The 25,828-nt window shown below is 41.3% G+C and overlaps 1 protein-coding gene across 1 annotated transcript in view; it reads left to right on the top strand.

Moving 5' to 3' along the window:
- Nucleotides 1-41: 41 nt before the first annotated feature.
- The window catches only part of GPC1 (glypican 1), a 306,530-nt gene continuing 280,743 nt past the window's right edge, over nucleotides 42-25,828 (top strand). Inside the window, exon 1 of the mRNA XM_034782260.1 lies at nucleotides 42-962. Coding sequence (XP_034638151.1) covers nucleotides 806-962 — 157 coding nt within the window. The 5' untranslated portion in view covers nucleotides 42-805. The remainder of the gene's footprint in view (nucleotides 963-25,828) is intronic.

Raw genomic sequence — 25,828 nt, 5'->3', positions numbered from 1 at the left:
CGGCGGGGGAAGCCCTGCCTTGCCGCGGAGCCTCCCCGCCCTTACCCTCTTTGCAGGTGGTGCGCCGCTGCCACCGGCCGGGCTCATTGCTCCTGGCGGGGACACGCGCGCTCGCCCCGCGCGCTGCTGCTCCCGAGGAGAGCCGCGCCGCGCCGCCTCCCCGCTCCTGCCGCTTCCATCGCTCTCCCTTAGCTCCCGGCCTCAAACTTTGCCCATTCCGGGCTGTAATCCGTTTGCATCGCAACCGTCCCCTGCAGCAGCGCCCTGCCGGAGCTTGGGGGGAGATGCGCCCTCCGCTCTAACCAGAGCGTTTACACACAAGTGGGATCTGCCTCTGCTGCGATCGGGGCCGGGTTCCATCCCCCGGGAGCTCCTGCGTTCTGAGTGGCGGCAGCTGCACCATCCCTGGGAAGTCAGCCCCAGAAGAGCCAGGATTTCCCCCCGACCTTCTTCCCACTCTTCTTGCAATAGCTGTTGGAAGTCACAGGCTCTCTCCGCAGCCCGAGATCTTGCATCGCCCTGCCTAGGTCCCACTGATTTTTGCCTGTGGGTTGGGGACTTTTTTAAACCCTCCCCCCCCTTGCCATCTGCTTTCCCTGGAGTGTTGTTTTTTCAGGGGGGCGGGAAGGCAGGGATGCTTGGGGGAAGGTGGGACTGAGCTCCCCCCCCCATTCCGTGCACAGTCCCTGCAAACAGCTAGCGAGCGCCGGGCAGACGGAGAGAGCCCGCTTTGCAGCCCGGGGTCAACGGGACCTTGGGATTGTCCTTTGCGCTGCAGGTTCGGGGGGCTTGGTGGAGAAGGAGGATGCATTTCTTCCCGTGGGGATTTTGGCTTCTGTGTGTCGCCGCCTCCTCGGCTCGGGGTGACAGTGGCAGCAAAGCGAAGAGCTGCACCGAGGTCCGGCAGTTTTATGCGACCAAAGGATTCAGCCTGCACGGGGTACCCCAGGCGGAGATCTCAGGTGAGCTTCTCTGCACCCCCAGACCCTTCCCCCGAAACACCAGGCAGCGCTCTACAAAGGCTCTCCCGTAGAGGGCAACCTCTGCTAGGAGCCCGGCTTCCCAGCCTCCCAGCTCCCTGTACAAAGAGACTCCGCTTTGTCACGGTCCGTGTCTGGCTGGAAGGTGGGACTCAGGCAGGATGGTGCTTTGCAGACGTGTGCAAACTGGGGGTGTTGGGCACCAACTCCTGAGGTATTGGCAGGGCTTCTCCAAAATAAAGGGGATTCCCTCCCCCCACAACACTCCCGGGCGTCCCTATCTCTTCCCATCAGATTTCTAGTAAATGAACCCACCAATTCAGCAGTGATCCATCTAAATAATGGTGTGATTTCCTCTCTCCTTCCCAGATGACCAGTGCAATTAAGTTGGTGTTTATTGCATAGGAAGGTAGTCTGTTCTGGACTGTTGGGGTGAGGAGAAAAACGATTTCTTGTAGCTTTTTCTTTCTTTTCTTTTTTTTTTTTCCTTTTTGTAAAGGGAGTAAGTTACAAGTCAGGGAGTGGTGAAAAGTCAGACCTCAGATTTCTTCAGGAGGAGGGCATCCCCAGACGTGTCACACCTAACCCTTTTTAGCAATTGTAAAGTCTCCAGATATACAAGGTTTTACTTGATTCTCTGTGGTGCAAACGTGTTTAATGTCAAAAGGCTCTGAGATTTCTGGTGATTCCTTTCATCATTGTACATTGTGTGATCAAGGGGATTTGGGTCAGAACTCAGGATAGTCAAAATCCCATGGGTTTGATTTCAAAGCTAGGAAGTGCTCCAAGGTTACAAGAGAGCAGAGTTGATTTTTTTTTTCTAATCTTCTTTTGGATGAAAAACAGCTTAAAAAGCATTTGTCAGTTAAAAATTGAAGTGTAAGTAAAATAACCTTTGTCAGGTGTTTGAAACAGGGCAGTAACCCCAGCCGCCTACATCAGAGTTTATTCCTGCTACCTTAATACTGTATGTGGAATACAAACCAAATGTGGGTTGTTTTTTTTTGTCTGTCTGTTTTTTGGCAAATACAGAGTTTTCTTTTCAGAAAATCTCTGAAATATAAATAATATTTAAAGGTCTGGTTAGGTTTTTGAAAAACCTGTAGGAAAATATCTGCTGAGACTTGCATTTATTTTTGTTTGCTTTGTTTATTTTTAAAGCATTGCCTAAGTACTGATTCACAGACTTGTGACCCATATCCAAGAGCTTTCTTGCTCACTTGTGGGAGCTTCGTAATTCAGACAAAGCATAAGATATGCAAGTGTACGTGCCAAAGCCAACCTACAGGGACATCTCAGCAAGATTGCAGTTTGTAGTTCATTTCTAAGCTGCAGAATTTCTTATGACGAATACTTCAATAGTGTCGTTTTATGGGGAACATCCTCATCATCTGACATACAAATGGAGAAGGCTGAACTTTTGTTCATACAAATGTGAACTTTTTCTTTGTTGAAAGTGGATTTTAAAGTAAAATGGGAGGTTTCTGAGAGTGAAATAGTGGAGAATTTCAATGGAGGGCTTTTTTTTTTTTTTTTTTTTTTTAAGGGAGGGCAATGAATCCAGTGAAGCAAAAAAGACCCTTTTCACTTGATTACAAATTATCTGTAAGGGAGAGCTTAAATATGTCATGCAGCTTATAAAGTCTTCAAGGGAGTAAACATTTAAGAAGTATTGTCATGAGAGTACATGGGAGTGGATGAAACACTAAATGAAATGATAGTACAGGCTTCAGTGTTGATCATATTTTAGGATTGTGTGAAATGCATTTCATAAGATATAAGTATCTTGTGTCCTCAGGTTCACTGTGTATAAAACTTCTTGTGCCTAGAAATGCTGAGATCAGTAAAGAAATGAGACAGATTTCTAGGAACCACGTTTATTATTTCTAAAAAGTTACCAGCATTCATGTTTGCAATCTTAAGCAATACTGATTGAAAATATAGTATCAAACTGTTTACCTTTGACAATCTAGTATTGTAAACAGTGAAACTGTACAGTAAAAACTGGTGGAATGAACAGAGAAAATATGGGGAATACTATCTTCACATGTGAATGTTCTGCTGATAGCACAGCCAATTGTGTACTTAAAAATACAAAATGAGAACACTTTGTGTTCATTGTTGGTGATTGTCATATGTACTTCAAACTTCAAAGAATTTAGAAACTTGCATCTGTATTCTCTTAATATCAATATAATAAAGATAAAACATGAATGTATTTTACTGTGAAAATGCACATGGCAATTTTGATTGGGCACGGAATATATATTGTGTATGCTTCTGGTTTGACTATCCTATATACAGGATGTACTTATTGTTTAGATATTATTTCAGATTAAAGGTCTTTAAATAGATTTTCAGTGATAACTATGCAAGAAATCATAACAGATAACATTTTGTTTTAAGAGACCATTTTTTATAGCATTCTCAAAGATACTGGGTAGAATATAGCTCCACCTTTATTAGCAAATCACTTATGTTAAGCCACCAAATTTTGTTGTCCCTTTGAGTGGTCACTTAAATACAGTGAAATGTGTTTTAGTTACCCACTGTAATCCTTATGACAGAAATCTGATCAGCTCAAGATTCCGGTCATTTCTGTAAATGTCTACACAACAACAACCACTAGGGGCAATTTTAGTTTAGTAAGAAGTGCTGATTGGGGTAGTTTAGTAATGAGCAGCCTGGCTCTGCTTTTACAGGAGTCCCTCTGAGAGAGGTTTTCCAGTGCCAATCTTGTGGCTTGTCAGACGTGCATGGATCACCCTAAGAGCCATCAGTTCTTCACTCTTTGGAGGCAACTACACTTTATCCTCTTCCTTCCCAAGAAGCTCCTACTGTTTTTCCTCCTCCCATAGTCTTCCTCTTTCGCAAAGGAGGAATGTGCTTTACTGCCCCATGGCTTTGCCTGCCAAGAGAGAACTATGGGTGGCTGCTTTGCTCCTGGATTGTTAGGACTGGCTCAGGAGTCTGGTATCATCATTAAAGGGCCCATGCATCCCCAAACTCCTCTTGACTTCAGAAGAAGTTGAGGGTGTACCAGTCATGCAGGCTGTGACTCAGAATGAGTTAGCTGCATTTATGTTGGTTTTAGCACACTTCAGATGTTTTAATCTACAATTTTTAATGATTTAAGAGGATTATGACTAATATAAAAACTCCTTGGCTCAGCAGACGGTAGTTCCTGCTTATGAGTGTACAAACCAGCTAGAGAGGCGATTACACTGTTGTTGTTAGTTCAGTAGCATATACAGATCTGATTAAGGGAAGAGTCCAGCCCCCCGGCTTTCTCATTAAATGTGTAGGGTGGGTTTCTAACTTTACATTAATGTTTGTACAATGCATTGACATGTATAAACACTCTAAATATGTCAGGTACTATTATTAAACGTGCTTTAGGAAGAGACAAGGTGTTAAATCTCATGGCTTTGAAGTCAATGGCAAAACTCCCAACCATTAAAAAAAAAAATCGACCCGTATCAGTAATCTCTGCATCCCAACCTGACTCCCATATAAATATCTGCTTTAGGGACGATTTCTAAACTAAGGGGAGTTACTCCCTCCCCTTGCACTTGGTGCAGTTGACAACATTCGCCAGGCCTACATCTACTCAGTTGGTAACTGGCTGGGCACAGGTTTCCTGCCATTTGGAGAGTATTCCCAGTGCAGGACTCATTGCCTGAAGACTTATTGTCCTTTTAAACCCCATAAAGACCACAACATTTTGTGAAATATCCATCCCCCTCATCACTAGCCCATTGCTTGGGGTGCTCTGAGTTGAGCTGGGGCTCTTTTTATACAGATTCTTGAGCAGGGTTATGTGTTTAAATGTGCCTGCTGTGAGAGGGCAGTATGCTGTTTGAATTCATTTCCCCCAAGACCGCTTCTCAAAACTTGGTTCCCTCTCATGCTGAGCCAGAGAGAGATTCTATGAGATGGGGGTAGTATGGGCAAACGGTGAGCAAACTGCAGAATTTATTTTCAGTGCGTTTTGAGCTAGCATGGGTATCCACTTTTCAAGGCAATTCCACTACTCACCCGTGTAAGTATCACTTAACCCTGTGCATTACTGGCTACTTAGTTTGCCTGAGTCAGAACAACTTGCTTTCATCTCTCAGCTCTTCTAGCCTCCCACAAACTGTTCCTGTGACTACATTATGCTCTTTGTGAGAGAGACATTGTCAAGTGTATGTATGAGAGCCATTGTAGGGATGTTAGCTAAATTAAGAATTGAGCAGAACTGTTCTTTTACTCTCTGTACAGGACCTAATTTGATGGGGATTTCAGGATGTACTGTGTTAATGACAAATATAGGAATTTTATTTTTTGAGTTTTTCTAGAGACCTGCGGTAATAAAGCCTCAAGCACAATGACTGGCAAAGTTACAGATGAGATATAAAGAATAGAATGTGGGATTTTCTGTTCTCAAACCACAGGTCTCTGCCACTTGATCTAAAGATAAATCTCCATTGTCTATCAGTAGTAGAAGCAGGATTTATTATATCATCTTTGTGTTGTAGCCATACCAGCTAAGTATGTTACAGTACTGGTGGGCTTGTTATGAAGAAATTAGATTAGCTGAAAGATAGAAAAATTCTCCTGGTTCTGCATACTTGGTGGTAGTACTTCTGAAGAAGCAACACGTACTAAATTATGTCCTGTTTTTACTAAATTTGGCCATGATCTTGGTATGAATATTGGAACAGGTTTTGGTTGAATGTGATTCTTTTCATGCCAAAGTCCTTTTTTAAAAAATTGATATGTTTACATATTTTCTGCTTTTGTGATTGTTCTGTTAGGTTCTCAATACAATATGTGCACACATGTACTTGTCAAAATCACACTTACGGAGCAAAATAAGCTCCCTCTGGTGGCTAATTAGTAGGGCCCTACCAAATTCACGGCCATGGAAAAACACGTCATGGCCCATGAAATCTGGTCTCCCCTAGTGAAATCCGGTCTTTTGTGAGCTTTTACCCTATACTATACAGATTTCACGGGGGAGACCGGTGTTTTTCAAATTGGGGGTCCTGACCCAAAAGGGAGTTGCAGGGGGGTCACAAGGTTATTTTGGGGGGGGGGTCACGGTATTGTCACCCTTACTTCTGCGCTGCCTTCAAAGCTGGGTGTCCGGAGGGCAGCAGCTGTGGGTTGGGCACCCAGCCCTGAAAGCAGCGTCCCGCTAGCATCAGCGCAGAAGTAACGGTGGAAATACCATACCATGCCATCCTTACTTCTGCGCTGCTGCTGATAGCAGCTCTGCTTTCAGAGTTGAGCTCTCGTCCAACAACTGCAGCTCTCCAGCTGCCCAGCTCTGAAGGCAGTGCCGCCACCAGCAGCAGCACAGAAGTAAGGGTAGCAGTACTGCAACCCCCCCTACAATAACTTTGTGACCCCCTCCCCCAACTCCTTTTTGGGTCAGGACCCCTACAATTACAACACCATGATTTCAATTATTTAAATCTGAAATTTCACAAAAATTATGATTTTTAAAATCCTATATCTGAAATTGACAAATGGACCATGAATTTGGTAGGGCCCTACTAACACTGGTCTACAATTTTTGAGAAGTTGTCTGCTTCAGAGATAAATTGTGCTATTTATTATGTATTTTGATGTGCTGAATTCAAATATGACCATTAAAACAACTGATTGGCTACTGTTTCTAAGATATTTAAGTTTTTACATTTTATGTCTATGTATATTGTGTAGATAGTAGAGTTTTAATCATAAATTGTAAACCTAGGTCTTTTCATGTGTTTATGGTTGCTTTACATGATAATATTTCACCTGTCCTGTTTATGTAACACTTTAAAAATCAGCAAAAGGGTTATATAAATAAAATTTATTATGAAACAAAAGGCAAAAAACTATTATGTACATAGTTTAGTCCTATTCAGTGTCTACTCGGCGCTTCTTGGCTTGTCTCTTGTATTCATTAAATGGAGCATCTCTTGTCACTGTCCAGCAATAGTCTGCAAGCATTGATGGGCTCCGTTTGCCCTGATAGCGTTTCTCCATTGTCGCAATGTCCTGGTGAAATCTCTCGCCACTGTGCTCGTCGCTCACTGCTCCACAGTTCGGTGGAAAAAAATCTAGATGAGAGTGCAAAAAATGTATCTTTAGTGGCATGCTGCAACCAAGGCTTTTGTATGCCTTGAGGAGGTTTTCCACCAACAACCTGGGTATGTCTATACAGCAGCTGGAAGGTGTAATTTTAAAAATGAGATTTAGACTAAGACCCAGACCTTCAAAGCTATTTAGGGACCTAGCTCCTATTTAAATCAGTGGGCCATAAGTGGCTAAGTCCCTTTTGAAAATGAGACCTAGGCCTCTGAAGGTATGTCTGTGTAGCGGCTGGGAGGTGTGATATCCAGCTCAGATAGACCTGAACTAACATCCTAAACATAGCAGTGGGGCTGCGGCAGCACAGTGGCAGCGTGGGCTAGCCACTCAAATACTCTCCTGCCTGTCTCCCTGGGTACATACTTAGTTGACCAGCCCACCACACATGCTGCCATGGCCACGCCGCTGTTTTTAGCTCAAGCAAAGCTAGCGCAAGGATATCTACCAGAGCTGTGAATTACACCTTCCAGCTGCTGTATAGACATACCCAGAGTCAGTTAGGAGTTGCAATGCTGAACAGAGCAATTCCAAAATACATTTAAAAATCAGGCCCAGATGCCTGCTTTGTTCATATTTAAAATCTAGAAGGCTGTATATTAAAATATTCTTCAAGTTTCTCTTAAAGGATTTGTCTTTCTTTCAGTGTGAGATGGATGACTAAGTTCTCACCACATAATTGTCATTATCAGCTGCATCTGACAAAAATATTTCAACAACTCCTTTTGTTGGAGAAGCAAAACACGATTAAAGTCTGATTTCCCCCCCCCCCCCCCCAGGAAAATTTGAATGCATTTTATAGCTTGAATTCCTTTTGTTTGAAATCCATAGCCTCTCCTCCTTGTTTCTCTCCCCTCTGGTTTTGCCACGTGATTGTTCAGTTCTCCTGTTTTTATCTAGAGAGTCTAATATCCGTGAAATCTCAAGACCTGCAAATATGTTTGATAATATCAGAGAGGGACAGCTTTTAGATGATGGAGCTTTTAGGTTTGGCAGGACTGAAGCAGGTGGTTCTCTGTTTTACCAGTTACATTCAGGGGACCGTATAGACTCATTCTTGTGGCTAATTTAAATGACTAGTTGTGCTTGTACTTTTAAAAAAAAAAATAGGTTGCTGACTTTGCTAGGAAAATATTGAGTTCAGAAACAGTTTTGCTTAGCTCAAAATAGTAATTATTAAAAAGAGAGGGCTTGAAAAATCTGCTCACTTGTAATGACTGTGAACCTTTCTCTGATGAGTATGGGGGCCTAATCTAACTTGCAGTTGCTGTTGGAGTCAGTGGATTATTACTTGTATTGCAGAAGCACCTAGGATTTCCAGTCATGGACCAGGACCCAATTGTGTGAAGCACAGAACGAAAAGATTGTCCCTGCCCCAAAAGACCTTAAAGTCTGAGTAGTAATACTGAGCCTGCCACGTGACGGGGTTCTAATGTAATCTGACTGGGGCCAGGGGATAAAGTGCTGTCTCTTGACAACACTCCTGTGTGTCAGTCATTATTGCACTGACAATTTTCTCAGAATTCTTGTAGCTTGCTTCAGAGCTCTCATGTGAGATTATGAAACTGGTCCCGGGGCGAGGGGATGGTCACTGGTAGAGGGGAGCCAGCTGGGATTTATTTGTCATTAAACTTGGAAATTTAGGCTGGGAATTTCAAAGAAGCCCAAACTTCATTGAAATTTGATGGCATGTAGGTACTGTAGTGCCTTAGGCTGCTTTGAAAACCCAGCCTCTATTTGCCATTTTCTAGCCTGGCTCCTTTATTTTTGATAGCACTCTTATTGGTAGACTTTTTTTCTTCTTTCCAGCATAGCTGCTTTAGTACATTCAAAGTTATAGATTTTGTCCTGAAATGTGCAAATGCAAGTAGAAAAAAGGGGTAGAAAAGGCAAATACCGGGCAAGCAAGTAGCATTATGTATGATGCAGGTAGCAAGAGGACATTTTGTCCTGGGGCACTCTTAGGCACCATGATGATTAAACAGGGCATGGTTTCCTGGAATAAGGGTGTATCTAGTTTACAAGATGGTGTGTACATGAATTACACCTGCTCAGAGGAGCAATGGCAGGGTATCTCTTGTGCTGGAAACACAGCCAGCTACCTGCCACTCCATGTGGTGTGCATCTGTTTGCTTGTAACATCTTGGTTTACTTCTGTTTTTGATTAGACATGAAAATTCTCTCAGTATTCCTTGAATCTGTTCCATTGCAATATGTATTTAGCAAATTTCACGAAATTCACTATTCTTGTGACAGATATGAAATAATTTCTCCCTGGTAAGGGTTTGGTTCTCCTTAGGAAGAACTGAATTTAACTGAATGTTAATTCCTGTAGAGTGACACTTAATAAAGTTAGGAGATGGTGGTATGATATTGACTCTCCTAAACTTTATGCATAGGCTGAATCTTTTCAGAAAATGCTATTTTGCATGATAGTCCTTAAAAAAGGCAAGCAAGGCTATCCTGTACATTAGCAAATGAATTTCCAAAGTGCAGGTTCATGTGATTAGGGTGAATTTTTTTCTAAGACTTGACAACGATCCTATTTTTTAAAAAAATACGTTCCCAGGTTATGTCACCATCTGTTCCACCCTGAAGGGTTTCCCTTAAGAAGTGCCCACCCCATTTGTTCCTTTGCTTCGGTTAAAACACTCTGAGCTATAAGCATACACCTTTAAGCGCCAAAACACCTCTCACTTTTTGAACATAGAACCATATGTTTTAAATTGCTTTCTGCTGTCCTGTACTGAAATCCTGGATAAAGGAGGGATGCTGTCTCTAGAGGCATCAGCTCTCTGTTCTCTTATAGTGATTATATGGTGGTGTATCTCCATTGCCTTCAGTGAAGCCTCTCTGGCTTCACATCAGAGTAAGAAAGATGAGAATCATGCCAATCACTTTCAGCCCTTATGGAAGTCCATCTTGGAGGCCATTCCTGCAGACAGTTAGTATTGGATGTAGTAATAAGAGGGGAAGGATGGTCCAGTGGGTAGGGTGCTAACCTGGGACTTAGGAGACCCAGGTGCAGTTCCCTGACCTGGGGCTAGTCTGTTAGTCTCTACATCTTTAGGCACCTGCACACCTTTTAAAAATCTGCTCATCTATGCCTCCATTCCCCATCTGCCCTATGAGGATAATAGCACTTACCTACCTCTCCCAGGTGTTGTGAGGATAAATAAATTGAAAGATTGTGAGATGCTCAGCTACTATGGTAGCTGGGGCCATATAAATACCTTACCTAGATAGTCCCTAGTATTGTGACTAGTTCCATTTAAATCACTTGAGATCGCTCATGGTGGTCAATGCTCTGTTTGGTTGTTAGTGTTTGCAGGAGTAGCTGCTTGTTTATTGTCATTTTAGGGTCTCTTCTCTGGTAGTTAACTCTCCCCCTCTCTCTGCCCCCAAAAACTCTGATTAAAGCAGAGATTTCTTTTTTAAATCTGACATCCAACTCCCTTCTCCTCTGATGTCTATATACACCGACATCCAGCTTCTCAGAATATGTTGTGCCCCTGACAGTTGAAACGATGCCTTTAAATAACATTTGATTCCCAGGGGATCAGATTACCTCCATTGACAGTTTGAGTTCTGTGAAAAATAATGAAGCTTTAGACTGTAGACACTTTAAATGCTTGTCTGTACATGACAGAACTGCAAGTTGGGTCAGTCGCGGCTGCCCAGTAATGGGTTTCCATTTTAGTTCCAATTTTGCAGACATAAAAACTCCTTTGTTTCCTTGTGATTTGAATATGCAGTGTGTGCTGTGCGATGGTTGTCCAAAACAAACTAGTTCTGTTTTCTTAAAGATAAATAAATAAATAAATCACTATTGTGTGGACTGTATTGACATTATAAAACTATTTTTTTTTTTTTGGTTCTTTCATATACAATGCAGTCTAAATCAGAAGTACAGAATTACTCAACTTTTATAAACTCCTATACTGGTAACGTGAACAAACTATTTTTTTTTTAAACTACCATGCATTCTACTAAAGCACTTTATAAAAAAAAGTAGTATGATTTCAATGAGCAACATGATAGCATTTATGCAACATTCAGTACTTTATATGATTACAATACAGATACTGTATGACAAATAGTTTTGACTTAGAAATATGGTATTTTATAGCATTGTAAAACTATACTATATAATTCTGTCAAAATATCTCCTAGGTCTTTATTTTACACAAGCTCCTTGTTTTCTGACTGATGTGGGGGAGGGGAGAAGAAAAAAACCTGAAAAGCTATTACTTTAATCTTTCAGTCTATTTCTGGATGGCAGAAAAGTACAATAGAGGGTGTGTTTGGAGAATAAGCTTCACTGTACAGTTTGTATAAAAACAGAAAGGAACTTATGTGCTTTAGTCTCTTCTGAGACTCCTGAGTGTTGACAATATTAAGAAAAAGAAACCTGCCCTCAGTTTAACTTGTGCCACTCTAGTAAAGTCTCTGGGGTCGTACTGGCATAACTGGGCTTGAAAGGATATTAACTGTCTCAGCATTTCTCTAGCTCCAGCTGTCTCAATAAATGAGTTAAATTGCAGAAGGAAGGTCTTGTGGTTACTTGGATAAGAGTGGGAGGAAGGAGATCTGGGTTCTGTTCCCAGCCCTGAGGCCCCAGTTTTCACGGGAATGCATGCAAGTCACTTCGCTTCACTTCTTGCCACTCTGTGACTCAGTTTCCCCATTTGTAAATGTTAAATGGGGATGTTACTGCTTAATTATCTCATGGGAAGTGGGAGGGTTGTGGGACTTAATTTATTGGATTGTAGAGTACTTTGCTCTTCCATAGCGCCTTCCATCTAGGCATCTCAAAGTGTTGCTCTTTTTCTGACATAGTTGCTTGGCTTTACCCAGCTGTATGAGTTTAAAATGGTTGTATAATTATTTCCCAGTTTACAAACATCTGTTTGGCTTTGCTGCAAAATTCCAAATAATCCCTGCTAAAACTCTGTTCATTTGTGGGAGGTCTCACATAGGCTTCCACATTGTGGGAACAGAGTGTCTTTATTGAATTGGATCTGTATGGCCAGATTGTGGCTTTAAGACATCCACTGCGAGTTTGAGGAGGGGCTGCACTGTAATGGGTGGACTTCCCCCAACTCATCCAGAATTTAATTGGGACTGAGCCCATGCTGGGGTGGGAGCTCTGCCCACTGGTTCTGGTTCAGCTCTACTGGTAACTGCAGCAGAGTGTAGGAGTGGGTCTTAGCGTACGTTCTTCTGTTCGCTTTTGGCTAGAGCTGCAACCAGCAACAGAGGCCTAGTGAAGTCCTAAATGCTTGACTTTAAGTCTCACTGAAGTTAATATTAGAGTTAAACATGTGCATAAGGCTTTGCAGGATGGGAGCCTATAAAGCTGTGGTCCCCAAACTGTGCAGCATGCCCCACTGGCGGGGACATTCAGTGTGTCGTAGGATGGGGCCTGGCCAGCCCTCATGGGGGGCAGAGAGGGAACGCCACCCAGCCCCACTCCAGCCCTAGCCACAGCTGTGCTCCAGCCGCAGGCCAGCTCTGCCTCTATCTCCAGCTCCTCCCCCATCCCCAGTTCTGCCCCCAGCTCTGCATTCAGCCCAAGCTCCACTGCTGAGCCAACTTTGCAGTAATGGAGGGGGAGTGTGGACAGATTCCATTACTAGTAAGGGTGGGGGAGCGTGACAGGAAAAGTTTGGGTACCACTGCTATAGAGTATGGGGATGATGGTGGAGCTCACACAGAGAGTGCAAGGAGTGGGGAAGGCTCCTTGCATCCTCATCCTGTCCATCTTTGCAGCTGATCTGTACAGGTGCATATCTGCTCTGTTGTGCAAAACATCTTCCTGGGTTCTATTATTCTCTCTCTTTGTACTTTGCATTAAGATTTTTACAGCAGTTGCACTTAGATCCAGGCTGTGGCATTCAAATGTATTTGATCATGTAACAAGCAGTTTCAATGTTCTTTAATTATTATAATAATATTAATAATCAGTGACCAGATGATGAGTAAAGGCAGATCTGTTTGTAAATCTCTGCTACATGCTGGCAGCAATTAAGCACAGAAGGAGTTTGGATGCTGGAAATGCTAACTAAATTAATTAATTTGGGTACTGTTAATTTGTATTACATGATGATGCATGATTGTTGCTTGTTAAATATACAGATCCAGGCTGAACAAATTGGTAGTGCAGGTCATACTACAGAATTTTAGTAGGTGGCCTAAATGATTCCAGATTTATCAAATTGGAGGTGGTAATATGATACTGTAAATTACTTTATTTTTCAGGGAAATCAAGTTAAATATGTGATTGTTATGGATTATAATAGGAGTGGACTGCCCAAAATAGCTTTTTGATAGCCCAATTTATGCTGTACAGTGACTTGTACTCTCCTGTGCACATACAGGCATGAACTTTTCTAAGAGAGCTGGTTACAGAGGTTTTTTTTAAAAAGATTATTATACTACGTGAGTGTCGATAATGAAGCCCATACTCTTTGGTTTTGTTTTGTTTTGTTTTAAAGTCCCATTGGTAGCAATAGTAGTTTTGCTCCCAAAATGGATGGTGAATATGGCTGCTTGGGGCTTCGTGTTTCTATTGTATAAAATAATCCCAAAATAGTAGGTAAAGTCTATATTGACTATGGGCCAGAGGTAGCCCCTGGATGGTACATAGGCACATGACTTTAGAGCTATGGCTGGGAGCAGAATTATGAGGTCCAGTTTTTGTACCCTAGACTCTGCAGAGCTCATAATCCCAGAGAAGTTCCAGAATGAGGGAGAGGGATTTGGCCCACATGTTTTAGCATTTGCCTTCTTCCCTATATACACCTTCTGTTGCTGGGATTAATCACACTCATGACAGCTGTACCGGGGTGATCGCCCACTCCTGAGCTGGCTCTTAACATTGCAGTTCTATTGTTCTCCTGTCTGTGTGAAAAGTATTCAAAGCTTGAATTTGGTACCTATTGTTTCTTCAAGAAAAGAGTTTTGTAGTAATTAGCTCTGCTTCAAGATGAAGGTGAGCAATTACATACAAACCAGAACCATGTTCAGCCTGCTGTGTAACCAGATATCACAGTCTGGGCAATAGTTTAGAGGACATCTTGTTTTTCCTCTGTCTGTACTTACTGCCCTTTTCAGCCACGGAACCATTTAAAGCCTCAGATGTTTCCATGATGCAAAATTATTTTGCTATGTAGATCACTGCCCATTTCTGACTCTGCTGGTTTTGCTGCTCTTGGGTTTTCCTGGAAAATACAAACCTACAAACAAATGTAGTACTTTTTTCAGGGTTAATTAAAGTACATTTTAAATTAAATCTGCATAGGTGCTAGCAAATATAAAGGAGCAAAGACTACAGTGAGACTTTGCTCTTATTAAATAGAGTGAATACTTACTTTCTACTCTACTTTCAGACTTGGGACACATTTTAGTATTAAACCAAGAAAGAGAGAGAGTGCCACTGTATTTAATGTGCAATATTGTTTGCTGCAGTATTCTGGGTCAGCTGTCTGGGGGGTTGAGTTGTGTCCTATAAGTAACATTGCACTTTATATTGCAGTGAAGCAATCTCCTGTCAGTCATAAATTAAATATTTTTTCCTGTTAGTGATACATTAAATGGCAGCACTTAGGACTGAAATCCCTAAATATATCTGCAATTTGACTGGTGTATGTATATCAAGTATAAGTGACACCCTGTATTGTGCCATCACTAGTAGATTTTCATCATGTTACGTTACTGAGCATTCACTGTCCTTTTGCCAACGAGGGGAATAGACTTGTGGAATTACCTTGCTCATGTAGTTTGTATGTACAACACTGTTTTTTAAAAGAAAGAAAACAAATGAGAGAGAATAAAGTGCCAGAAACAAAACCAAAGAATGTATCCCTTTGTTAATTTGCAGATGATGGTGACTGGTAAAATTTCATAAATGAAATGCAGAAACCCTTCAAAAAACCTCACCTAATATGTTAGATTAAGTTCAGATTAAGAGAGACACTGGCAAAATCTGGGACATTGATAGATAAAACCGCATCCCTAATGAAGGTCTTTTGGGAGTTGGAAGAAAGTCCATTCTGTCGTTAGTATACAGCATTTTTAGTTAGCAAAATTTAAAATAAAATCCTTTTCTCAGTTTCTTTTTTCTGAAATATGACACATCATGACAACAAAGAAATGGTCTTGCGGTTAAAGCACAGACTGGTTGGGACTCAAGATCGGAGTTCAATTTTCTACTCTTGCACAGATTTCAGATGCAAATTGCTTAATTTCGCTGTCCCTCAGTTTCCCATCTGTCAGTGGCGGGTAATAAAACTTCCTTTGTGTTGTCTATTTACATTATAAACTCTTTGGGGCAGGATCTGTCTCTTACTGTGTGAATACATGGTCCCACTGTGTGAGGGACTGTAATCTCCTTTGGGGCCTCTAGCTCATACCATAGTAAAAATAATAATAATAACATTGCTTAGGGCCAGATTCTCCCAGCCTTACTTATTATGAGTAGAGTCAATGGGGCTATTTACTTGTGGAAGAGAATACCATACCACTCAACCTGAGTAAGCTCTTTGACATTTGTTGAACAGATTTTATGGGCATGTTGTTGGGGGTATATTTTTTTTGTTTTGTTTTATCATTACTCATTGGTTTCAGGTATCCAAACAACTTACTTAGTAAGTGAGAAAAGAATAAATTCTTCTAATGTGTATTTGTTTCTGTCTTCTAATTATCTCCAATTCATTACTCTACATTTAATTCAATGGGTGATGAACTCTGGCTCATTGTGAGGTGGGAACTGTGTTAGAGAGAGTGGAAATCATACATTGAGGGAAAAATAAAACAACTCCGTGCATCCCCAGAGACTCTGGTCAGAGTCAGCAGCCAAAATTCTAGAATCCTTGAATACTTAACCATGGAATGGAGAGTCAAGTTTAGCCATGAGGAGTGCAGATGTCACCTTTGCAGATTTGAATATAGGTTAATAATTATTTTAGTTGGTTGCATGCTTGGAGTTGCATTACATTTGTTGTATTATTTTTAGCGAGTTTTGAAGCCACCGAGTAGTATGTAGTCTGTTATTTTTATATTGATATAACAGTATCTAATAGAGTTTCATGTAATTGAATCTTAATTATTACAGACAGCTTTTCAGTATGAAGCTATATGGTAACATTTAATGTGACAAACTACTTCTCACAATGAAGTTAAACAGTTTATTCTTCCCATTTTAAGCAGAGCCAGAGGGATAAATAATTCATTCAGTGGTAGTGGCACTATGATCTCTGACTCCATGCTGGCAAAAATATATGCCATGTTGTAGTAGCAACACATGCTATGTGTTTGTCATTGCTTTTTTTAAAAATTGTTTCCTTTAATTTTTATTTTACTTTCGTCATGAAAAGTCCAGTCAGCCACATGTGACCGATGTTAGTCCTATTTCTAAAAGCATTACCGGAAGGTGCTCAAATACTGTTTTGATGTACATGTTATCAGAATCTGAACAGAATAGAATATATACAGATGCCTGGTAGCAATAGTAATTTTTTTTTTCCAAAGCATTAATTCCACTCAACCCTCCAGGCCAAGGTACTTGGGGGTGCTGTGTAATAAAAATTAAAATACAGTAATATTTTTAAACGCTGTACTTACTAATTAACATAATACAACCATCCTCCTTTGATTACAACACAGAAAATTAGAGGGGCTCTAAAACAAACGGCGATGGAGCAATAAATGTGGGTCAGAAATGATTATTCTAAAAATTAATATTGCCATATTCACCCTTTGCTATCTGCTATTGTGTTTATACATGCTGATTCATAGGTGAATGACTGTGTGTCTACTCTGAAGCTATTCTCTCTCACACACACAAAGGAGAATGAGAATGATTCCTTGACTTCTCCTTATCACCAATTTTTGCCAGGGTTAAGACACTGAAAGCAGACATTAAGGGCTTGCAAATACGTTTGCCTTTGGGAGAAATATAATTTCCCCATCAGTGTATTGATCAGCTTTTTCAGCCAGACTAAAGCAAAGAGAATGGAGACATTTCAATGGAATAACATACAGCACTGTTTCTGAACTGGCAGCATTTAACAGAAGGGTTGGGACTTGAGCATTTGTTGAAGACTTGCATGAAAAGTTTATTGCCTTGCTACTGTATCCTGCCCGGTCATCAAAGGAAGACAGCTGAAGGCACTCCAATGTCTGACCCACTCTCAGCATCAAGTTCATGTTATGTTATCCTAGAAACAGCAATGCCAGCACTAGAATGTTAATCTGCCTTAACGTTTATACTCTCTAGACATTCTTTCTTTTAGTTCCAGGGAGGGGTTTTACTTGCTCCTTGTTGCCCGCACAGCTCGTCTTAATGACACCAGCCTGCATTTGTATAAAGAGGAGAGGAGAATATAACACTTTCAGATTTGCAAATCACAGTTGCATTTCTGTCAGCTTTGGCAGTTACAGAGTTTCTGGTAACTCTCCTGGAGACAATCTGGTTTTAATTTAAAACCCTCCCTGAAGAAAGGAAAAGCTGGCAGCTGAAAGATTCAGCAGAGTATCCTTATGTGAAGCTTCTGTCTTTCCTTATTTTCTATGATTGTGTTAGCAGCAGGAAAAATGATTCTTTTAAAAAAATACCCCTAAATTGGCCAAGTACGCCGGGCCATACTTCTGCAATTACCACCTGTACCAGTTCTGCAGTAAATCAGGATTTCTCATTTGATGAGCAGTTCTAATTAAGCAAATAAAGACTGCTTACCTTGTGCTTAACATAGTCTCTCTGCTGCTTTTCATCTGATTGAGATAAGCAGAGGACACAGGGTCATGCTGTGATAAGTTTGTTTATTCAGCAAGGCAAGGTGCCCTGAGTCTGAGGTTGGGCCATCAGCTTGCTTGCAACATTGGGGGCAGAGCTCGGCCTGTCAGTCACTGAATTCTCTCTGCCTGCACAGCAGTAGTAAGGTGGGAAACAGGCTTCATGCTGTAGAGCTTAGGTTTCCCTTTTGTCTTAGATGTTGTTCAACTTGCCCTGCCTAAAATGAACTTATTGGGCCCTTCGTTGGCTCTTCAGGGCTGGTAGCCCTGCAATTTGGCAAAGTATTCTCCTTTTGGATTGGAACAAAACTTTCTCCTAAAGTAACTCAGCAGTTAGTCTCCCCTCACAATCTTAGGGCTTGTCTTCATTGCAGGAGTTAGCTCGAGTTAGTACCCTTGACTTAGGTTTACTCAAGTGATGACAGCCACATTATGAAACAACACTCAAGCTTCATAGAGTGGTTGAATCGGCAGAGTGATTGGATTAGCTGTTCCTGAGTTGGGCTAACTGGAGTTGTAGCTGCATTTGCACTGCATCACTAGCTTGCCTGTCAGCAGCATGTAAGCTTCAACCATACCTCTTGACAGGCCAGCTAGCTCGAGTTTAAAGCACAGTTTAACACGAGCTAGAGATTGCTCTGTGTGGATGGGATTTGGGTTAGGGGCAACACTCGTGTTACACCTCAAGATGATGCTGCAGTGAAATCAAACCCTCACAAGCAAGGGGCTATGGTGAAAAATTTCACTCCTTCTTGGTGGAGACCTCTGCCTTTTCTGCAGCCAAAACCAGGAGTCGGAGACTGCGGCCTTTCCCAGGAAGGAAGTTACATAATCTTTCAGGGCCAGTTCGAAGTTGCATGCTTTAGTTCCTAAATGCATCCCAGAATCTTTCTTTTGCACTATTTGTAAAGGAAGTGTGGTGCTAGATGATGCACAGCTTTCTGGAAAACTTCTAAGATCCAGAGACATCCGATGTGTATACAGATGACCAGAAACCAGGATACCATTTTGGATGTAGAAACCAGAAAGGCCGAGGAATTCAACAACCAAAGTAGAGTAGGCCTAGTTTGGCTTGGTGTTGAGTGACTGCTGTGATGCAAGTGCTATATTCCAGCAATATCCTATTAGATCAGACATCCTAGACAGAAGCCTACTTAGCCGATGCCTAAGTTTGTACCAACACCACTTCATTTAATAAAAAAGAGAGGGAATATCTCCCTACATTGTGGCCTGGAGAAGTGACATAAGATCTTTAGAGCTGTTATGAGCTAATGAGTAATAGGTTCACTTTTAAAGATTTCAGATTCCACACTACAAAGAGATGATAAAAGTATATTTTACCTTAGTAGATTGTAATGGTTTCTTCTGCGTGTTTTTGAATGTGTGGGAGGGGAGGAAAGTTTGTTTGCTTTGGTTTTAAAAAGGTTTTGTAATATTTTAAAAGTATGTTTTTATCTTTTTCCTAGCAAAGTAAATCATCCTTATGGAAATTATTACTGTACTCTTGTAGTATAGGTTCAGTTTTATCCCTTTACAATTTTTAATCCACTCCCGGGTGGAGATTTTCCATGCCTGGAGCAAATTTTGAAGGTTGAGCTCTAAACCCTGTTTTACAGGGGCTGGGGATCTAATGAAAATGCTGACTAACCTGAACTACAGCAGTGCTGCTCAGGCTCGGCTTCAATATAAGTGGTGTGTAGGAATAATTTTGGGCCAACTTTTGATCAGTCTTCTACAGACTTACAGGGACTCTGGAGGGAGTCCTGTCCAGTCCTCCTCAACCAGTGTAATAGTAGCTGTGATGTGAGGTCCTGAGGATGGCAATTGTAAAATAGCTGAAAAAACAGCGGCAGCTCCAGTGTTCCAAGAGCCGCACAGAGGGATACTTCCCCCTCACCACACACGTGCACACCAGTTTGGGAAAAGGGTGTACTGGGGGAAGGAGATTCTGGTCTCACTGCTTCCTCTCCCTATTAGACTGTCTTGGAATTTTGAAGCCTAACCTGCTGAGTCATCCCTATTTTTAAATTCAGTGTCTGACTAAATAACATCTGTTGAGACGTGGCGGTCGCTCTCTAAGTGTATTTATAATCTGCCATCGCATATAAATTTACACAGTAACTAGAGGCATTTAGCATTATGTATTCGATATGCTGCACAGCCCGATTACCTGTGTATTGTCGTAACACAGGATTTATTAGCATTATTAGTGTTTGAGAAGTTAAGACACTAGTTAAGGTGGAAAGGGAGGAAGTTTTTTTTTTTAATCCACAGGATAATCTAACATTTTGTAAAAGCATCGTACTATGGAATAGCTCACAACACTATAGTAACAGTCTTTGTAAACAATTGAGTTTTGAACCATTGCTGCAGTATATTGTTGACTATCTTTAAATACAGCAGAGCAGTGGCAGCACGAACTTCCCCATTCTGAATTGCCACTTGCATCTACCCTGGCAGCCTTTAGGAGATACAGTACTGCTTAATAATACTCTAAAATTTGTTCTTCTAGCTAGTCCATTCTGGGATTCTCCTAAATAGAAAGGGCCTGATTTTTTTTTTTAATTAGGCACATAAACAAGGAGACAGAACAAGGAGTAATGGTCTCAAGTTGCAGCGGGGGAGGTTTAGGTTGGATATTAGGAAAAACTTTTTGACTAGGAGGGTGGTGAAGCACTGGAATGGGTTACCTAGGGAGGTGGTGGAATCTCCTTCCTTAGAGGTTTTTAAGGTCAGGCTTGACAAAGCCCTGGCTCGGGGTTGGATTAGATGACCTCTTGAGGTCCCTTCCAACCCTGATATTCTATGATAAAATGCTCATATATTTGCATGTTTACATAGAATGTGCAGTTACCACAAATACATGTGCAAACGGGTAATAATGCATGCAAATGGCCATAATTATCCACACTGCTTTTTGCAGTAATTGCACACATAAGTTAGGTATGCAGATGTGCCCTCATTTTTTTTTTTTAAGCCATTTGTGCTAAATTATGTATGATATATATTTCACTCTTTTCCCCAGCCGCTGTGTTCAGACCACCAACCTCTTGAAACCCAGGTTTCCTAGAATTATAAGGAACATGCTTTACCCAGTCTGACAGTACTTTAGATTTTAAAATGTGTACAAAGAATTCAAGCAAGGTGAACAGAAACAACATTAGAATTCTCTTTGCCATATTCTATGCCAGTCAGATTGGGTTAATGTTCCTCCCAACCAGCAGGTGGAAGCAGACCAGTAGCACTTCCGATGATCTCATATATCCGTTATATAAACTCAGATAAGATCAGTTATTTCTCTCTCCAGCACGTGGAGGACCCATATCCCGCAGCCAGTCCAGAGAGTGAAATAGGCCACAGAGGCATAGGAGTCCAGTGGAGGAGGCTACTGTTGCTTAAGGTGCTGATGCTCTGAGCCATCATACTCACATACCCCAGCTATCTGTCTCCCCATTCTACCCCCCGAACATGGCTGGAATCCAGGCCCTGCCCAATTTTAAGGAGGGGCTTTTATTACTAGACCCAAGCTTTGTGAATGCTTCAGACTTCAAAGAAGAGGCCAGGGTGGATAAAAACATGTAATTAAAACAAAATTTATTTATTTTTTATTTAAATTTGATTGTATTTAAAATTAAATTTGACAATTTACGTTAAGGCCTAAATTTATTTTAATCTATTAAAATCAGTTAAATTAAATAAAACGTACTGTTAAGCAGAATAAGTTTGCTGAAATTTTAAAGAAATATAAACCACTGAACTTGTGGAAGTCTCTGGCCAAGTACCAGTACCCAGAGTTTGCTGTCATGCTAAATCAGCTGTTGACAGCAGTCATCTCTTCTGCGTTTGCAGAGAGAATTTTTTTCATTTCAATGCATTCTATTAGTTTAGTTCAATGACTTGTTAATTTTAAGTTCTGAAACCGATTGTGAGTTGAAAAAGCAGAAAACCTTGTTTTCCTCTTCCTGTCTGTGAATAAAATCTAAATATGAGAGGATGAGATCTACTGGTTCTAAAATCTTGAAGGACACAGTGACCAGAAAAAATCGGTTCAGTTCAATTCACTAACTTCAGATAAATAGTTTGGATATATAAATTGTTTAATGAATCAATTTTGATAAACTTTTTTCTTGTGTATCCAGCACATTTAAGAGAGCTTTATTTAATACAAATATTAAAATGCTGGTTTTGTTTTTAATTGAATTTGAATTTCCATCCGAATAGAGCTTCACACAACTCGCAAGTTAATCATCTAGTAAATAAAAAATGCATCATTCACCATTTTCTAACATAAAAAACTGTAAAAATTAAGATTGAATAAATGTAAGCTAAGCTATATAATTGCTTAAGTAAATGTGTTTAGATTTAGTGTTATCTTGCTTGTTAACAAAAAGAACTAAATTTAGTATAAAGAAAACATTTAATTGCAAATCAGCATGTTTTAAAGGTTGATTCTCATTGGTTGGCAACCATTCTTCAAGAATATAACTGAAGTACAAATGATTTAAATCCAGTGATTTAAATCAAGGTTTCCTGCCTGGTGATTTAAATCACTTTGGTTTAAATCAATCCCCCTGGCAGAAGCTAGCAAAGAATGACTGCAGATATGGGGAAATCGCCAGGTGATGTGAAGTCAGTGTAAAACTGGCTCTATGCTACCCCCCCAACCCCACATACACACACACACACACACTTCCCAGGATGCGGGGTAAGGGGGCATTCCCAAGGGAAAAAAAGGCAATCTTGGTGTGACAGGTTGGATCACAGAAACCCCCCTGGGAGCTGCCACCTGATGTGCAAAGACTACCTCTGCTCCTGTTTTCCCTGCCAGCTCAGGACTCCAGCACCCTATCTTGCTGAGCCAGACACTCCCGTCAGCTGCAACACAGACCCAGGGTCTGAATCACTTGTCCCAAAGCTGCAAGTTTACCTTAAAACAGCTCACAGAAGTGTGCTTGTCTTTAGCACTCAGATGCCCAACTCCCAATGGGGTCTAAACCCAGATAAATCCGTTTTACCCTGCATAAAGCTTATGCAGGGCAAACTCATAAATTGTTTGCCCTCTATAACACTGATAGAGAGAGATGCACAGTTGTTTGCTCCCCCAGGTGTTAATACATACTCTGAGTAAATTACTAAATAAAAAGTGATTTTATTAAATACAGACAGTAGGATTTAAGGGGTTCCAAGTAGTAACAGACAGAACAAAGTAAGTCATCAAGCAAAATAAAATGAAATGCGCAAATCTATGCCTAATCAAACTGAATACAGATAATCTCACCCTCAGAGATGCTTCAGTAAGTTTTTTTTTTTTTTTTTTTTTTTTCTCAGACTGGACACCTTCCAGGCCTGGGCACAATTCTTTCCCCTGGTACAGCTCTTGTTGCAGCTCAGGTGATAGCTAGGGGATTCTTCATGATGGCTCCTCTCCCTCCTTGTTCTCTTCCACCCCTTTATATATCTTTTGCATAAGGCGGGAACCCTTTGTCCTTCTGGGTTTCCACCCCCGCTCACTGGAAAAGCACCATGTTAAAGATGGCTTCCAGTTCAGGTGACATGATCACATGTCACTGCAAGACTTCATTACTCACTTGCCAGCACACACAGGAAGACTCACAGGTAAACCCAGCCATCTGCAGACAATGGGAGTCATCAAGATTCCAAACCATCCTTAATGGCCCACACTTTACGTAATTACAATAGGCCCTCAGAGTTATGTTTTATATTTCTAGTTTTAGATACAAGAGTGGTACATTTCTACAAAGAGGATGATCACACTCAGTAGTTTATGAGTTTTGTAATGATACCTTACAAGAGACCTTTAGCATGAAGCATATCCCAGTTACGTTATATTCACTTATTACCATATTTTTTCTAAAACTATCCCAATTACATTATATTCACTTATTATCATGTTTTTATAAAACCATATAGACTGCACAACGTCACACTTGGGCTGCCAGAAGGCTCCCTTGGGGCTGCTGACAGCCTGGTGCAACTCTAGAGCAGCTTCACAATTTTTTCAAGTTACATGTGGGATTTGGATGGCCCCTGGGTAGCCTCAGGGCTGTGCAGCCACCCAGGTGCTGCCAGGCCACCTCTGTCTGCTCCTGCACTGAGCACAGCTTGGCTGAACTGAATGACCTGCCTCTTAGTGTTCTGTCTCCACCTGGTGGATTGGGGAAAACTATAGTGCAAATGTCTGCATTGGTCTAGAAAACTGCAAAGAAAGGAAATGATCAGTTAGGAAATTTTCCTCCCAGTGCTTTGTGTGTTTTGTTGGGTTGTAAAGCCTGGGTCCAGTACTGTGAGGTACTAAGCACTGAACACCATCAGCTCCTGAGGTCCTTGGCACTTCACAGGATGAGACGCAGAAATGCCTAGTGGTCTGAGTATCTCAGGTTCCAAAGAGGAGCAAACTGGGTACTTTGTGGAACAGAAGATTGTCCCTAGTACCTGGACTATTTATGCCTCTGCACTTCTCACTGGTTCCTCAATGGAAGTGGTTTCCAAACTTTTTAGGCTGCATACCGCCATCTGAGATCGGGTCATCATATATCTAGGATTAGATCGCCAAATCTCACTAAATAAAGTGCAGTGTCCACCATTACAGGATTCCCCGCATTCTCCCCGACGAGAGCTTGTGTGTCCCAGTTTGAAAACCACTGCTCTATGGAGATGCATTAATCTTGGCATTAGTAAATAGCTTATCTGTCTCTTGGGGCCAAAACTTGGAGTGCTGTGAAGGCTCCACAGGTGGGGGTAAGGAGGTGCAGTTAAAATAGGAGCTGCATGAAAGAAATCCACTTCAGCTCAGAATATGAATAGACTGTGAAGATTCAATGCAGTTGAATTGATGAGCGAATCTGAGGTTGATGACTTGAGTATACACAATTGTGCAGAAAGTAAGCAATAAGTACTTACAGACCCTATAATTGTCCTTTTTTGCTAAAGAAAATAAGTCTCTTTGGTGGTTGTTCTTTGTCTACCTCTTAGCAGATGTTGGCTCTGTTTAAATATTTGCTCTTCAACTAACATTCGTCCTGACTAGTTAATTTGCTTTAAGACATTGTTTATTTTTTTGTTTGAAAACAATTTGTTTGGCTGCTGCGGAAAGCTCTACTCTTTTGACAGTCTTTTTCATTGATTCTTAAAGGCTTTGTTTTGAAGTTTGCTCAAAAATGTGGATCTGATTTTTATGGTTCATCCCCTTCTGTTTAAAATCAGTTAACAATAGCATGAACCGTTAAATACCCATGCAGGCAAACCATCGATTTGTCAGATCTCGTCCTTATATTTGGGATTATGAGACAGGGTTTTAAATTAAAAAAGGAAGCTAATTGAGAAGGAAATATGATTAGAACTGGTCAGAAAGTTGGTTCATAAAAATCCTCGGGGGAAAATGGCAAAATAGTGAGAGGCACTGGAGAGCTTAATATAGGTAGAAACTATCATGAGGTCCCCCCTCCTTCCTGGATTCCTAGTCTCTCTCTTTTACAATAGTGTGAACGTGTGCTAATGAAGTAGATCACTTACTAGTAGTAAATTAATGTACTAGTTGAATTCCTTTCTTCAGTCCAGGTGGGAAGTATGGTCTAGTGCAGCAGTTCTCAGAGTATGGGGTGGCCTCCCAAGGGAGGCATGGGAATGTGTCAAGGGACGCAGGAACTGTGTGCTCTTTTTTTTTTTTTTTTTTTTTTTTTTAAAGCTCTGGTTATCAGCCTGGAGGTGGCTGGGGCTCTTGCAGAAGGGCTGTGTACACTCAGGGGGCGGGGATAAAAGGAACAGCCGGCCCTGCCATCCGAGCTCAGGCCCTCTTCCCCCTCCCCACTCCACCCCCCATTTCTCATCTGGATGGGGCTCCTACTGTCAGCCCTCAGGTGGCAGCAGCAGCACAGAAGTAAGGGTGGCAATGGGGCACTAAGTCCGCTGTC

This window comes from Trachemys scripta, chromosome 9 (assembly GCF_013100865.1).
Source record: "Trachemys scripta elegans isolate TJP31775 chromosome 9, CAS_Tse_1.0, whole genome shotgun sequence".
Lineage (NCBI taxonomy): Eukaryota > Metazoa > Chordata > Testudines > Emydidae > Trachemys > Trachemys scripta.
Note: the sequence above shows the minus strand (reverse complement) of the source record. Positions and strands in the feature narration are given on the sequence as shown.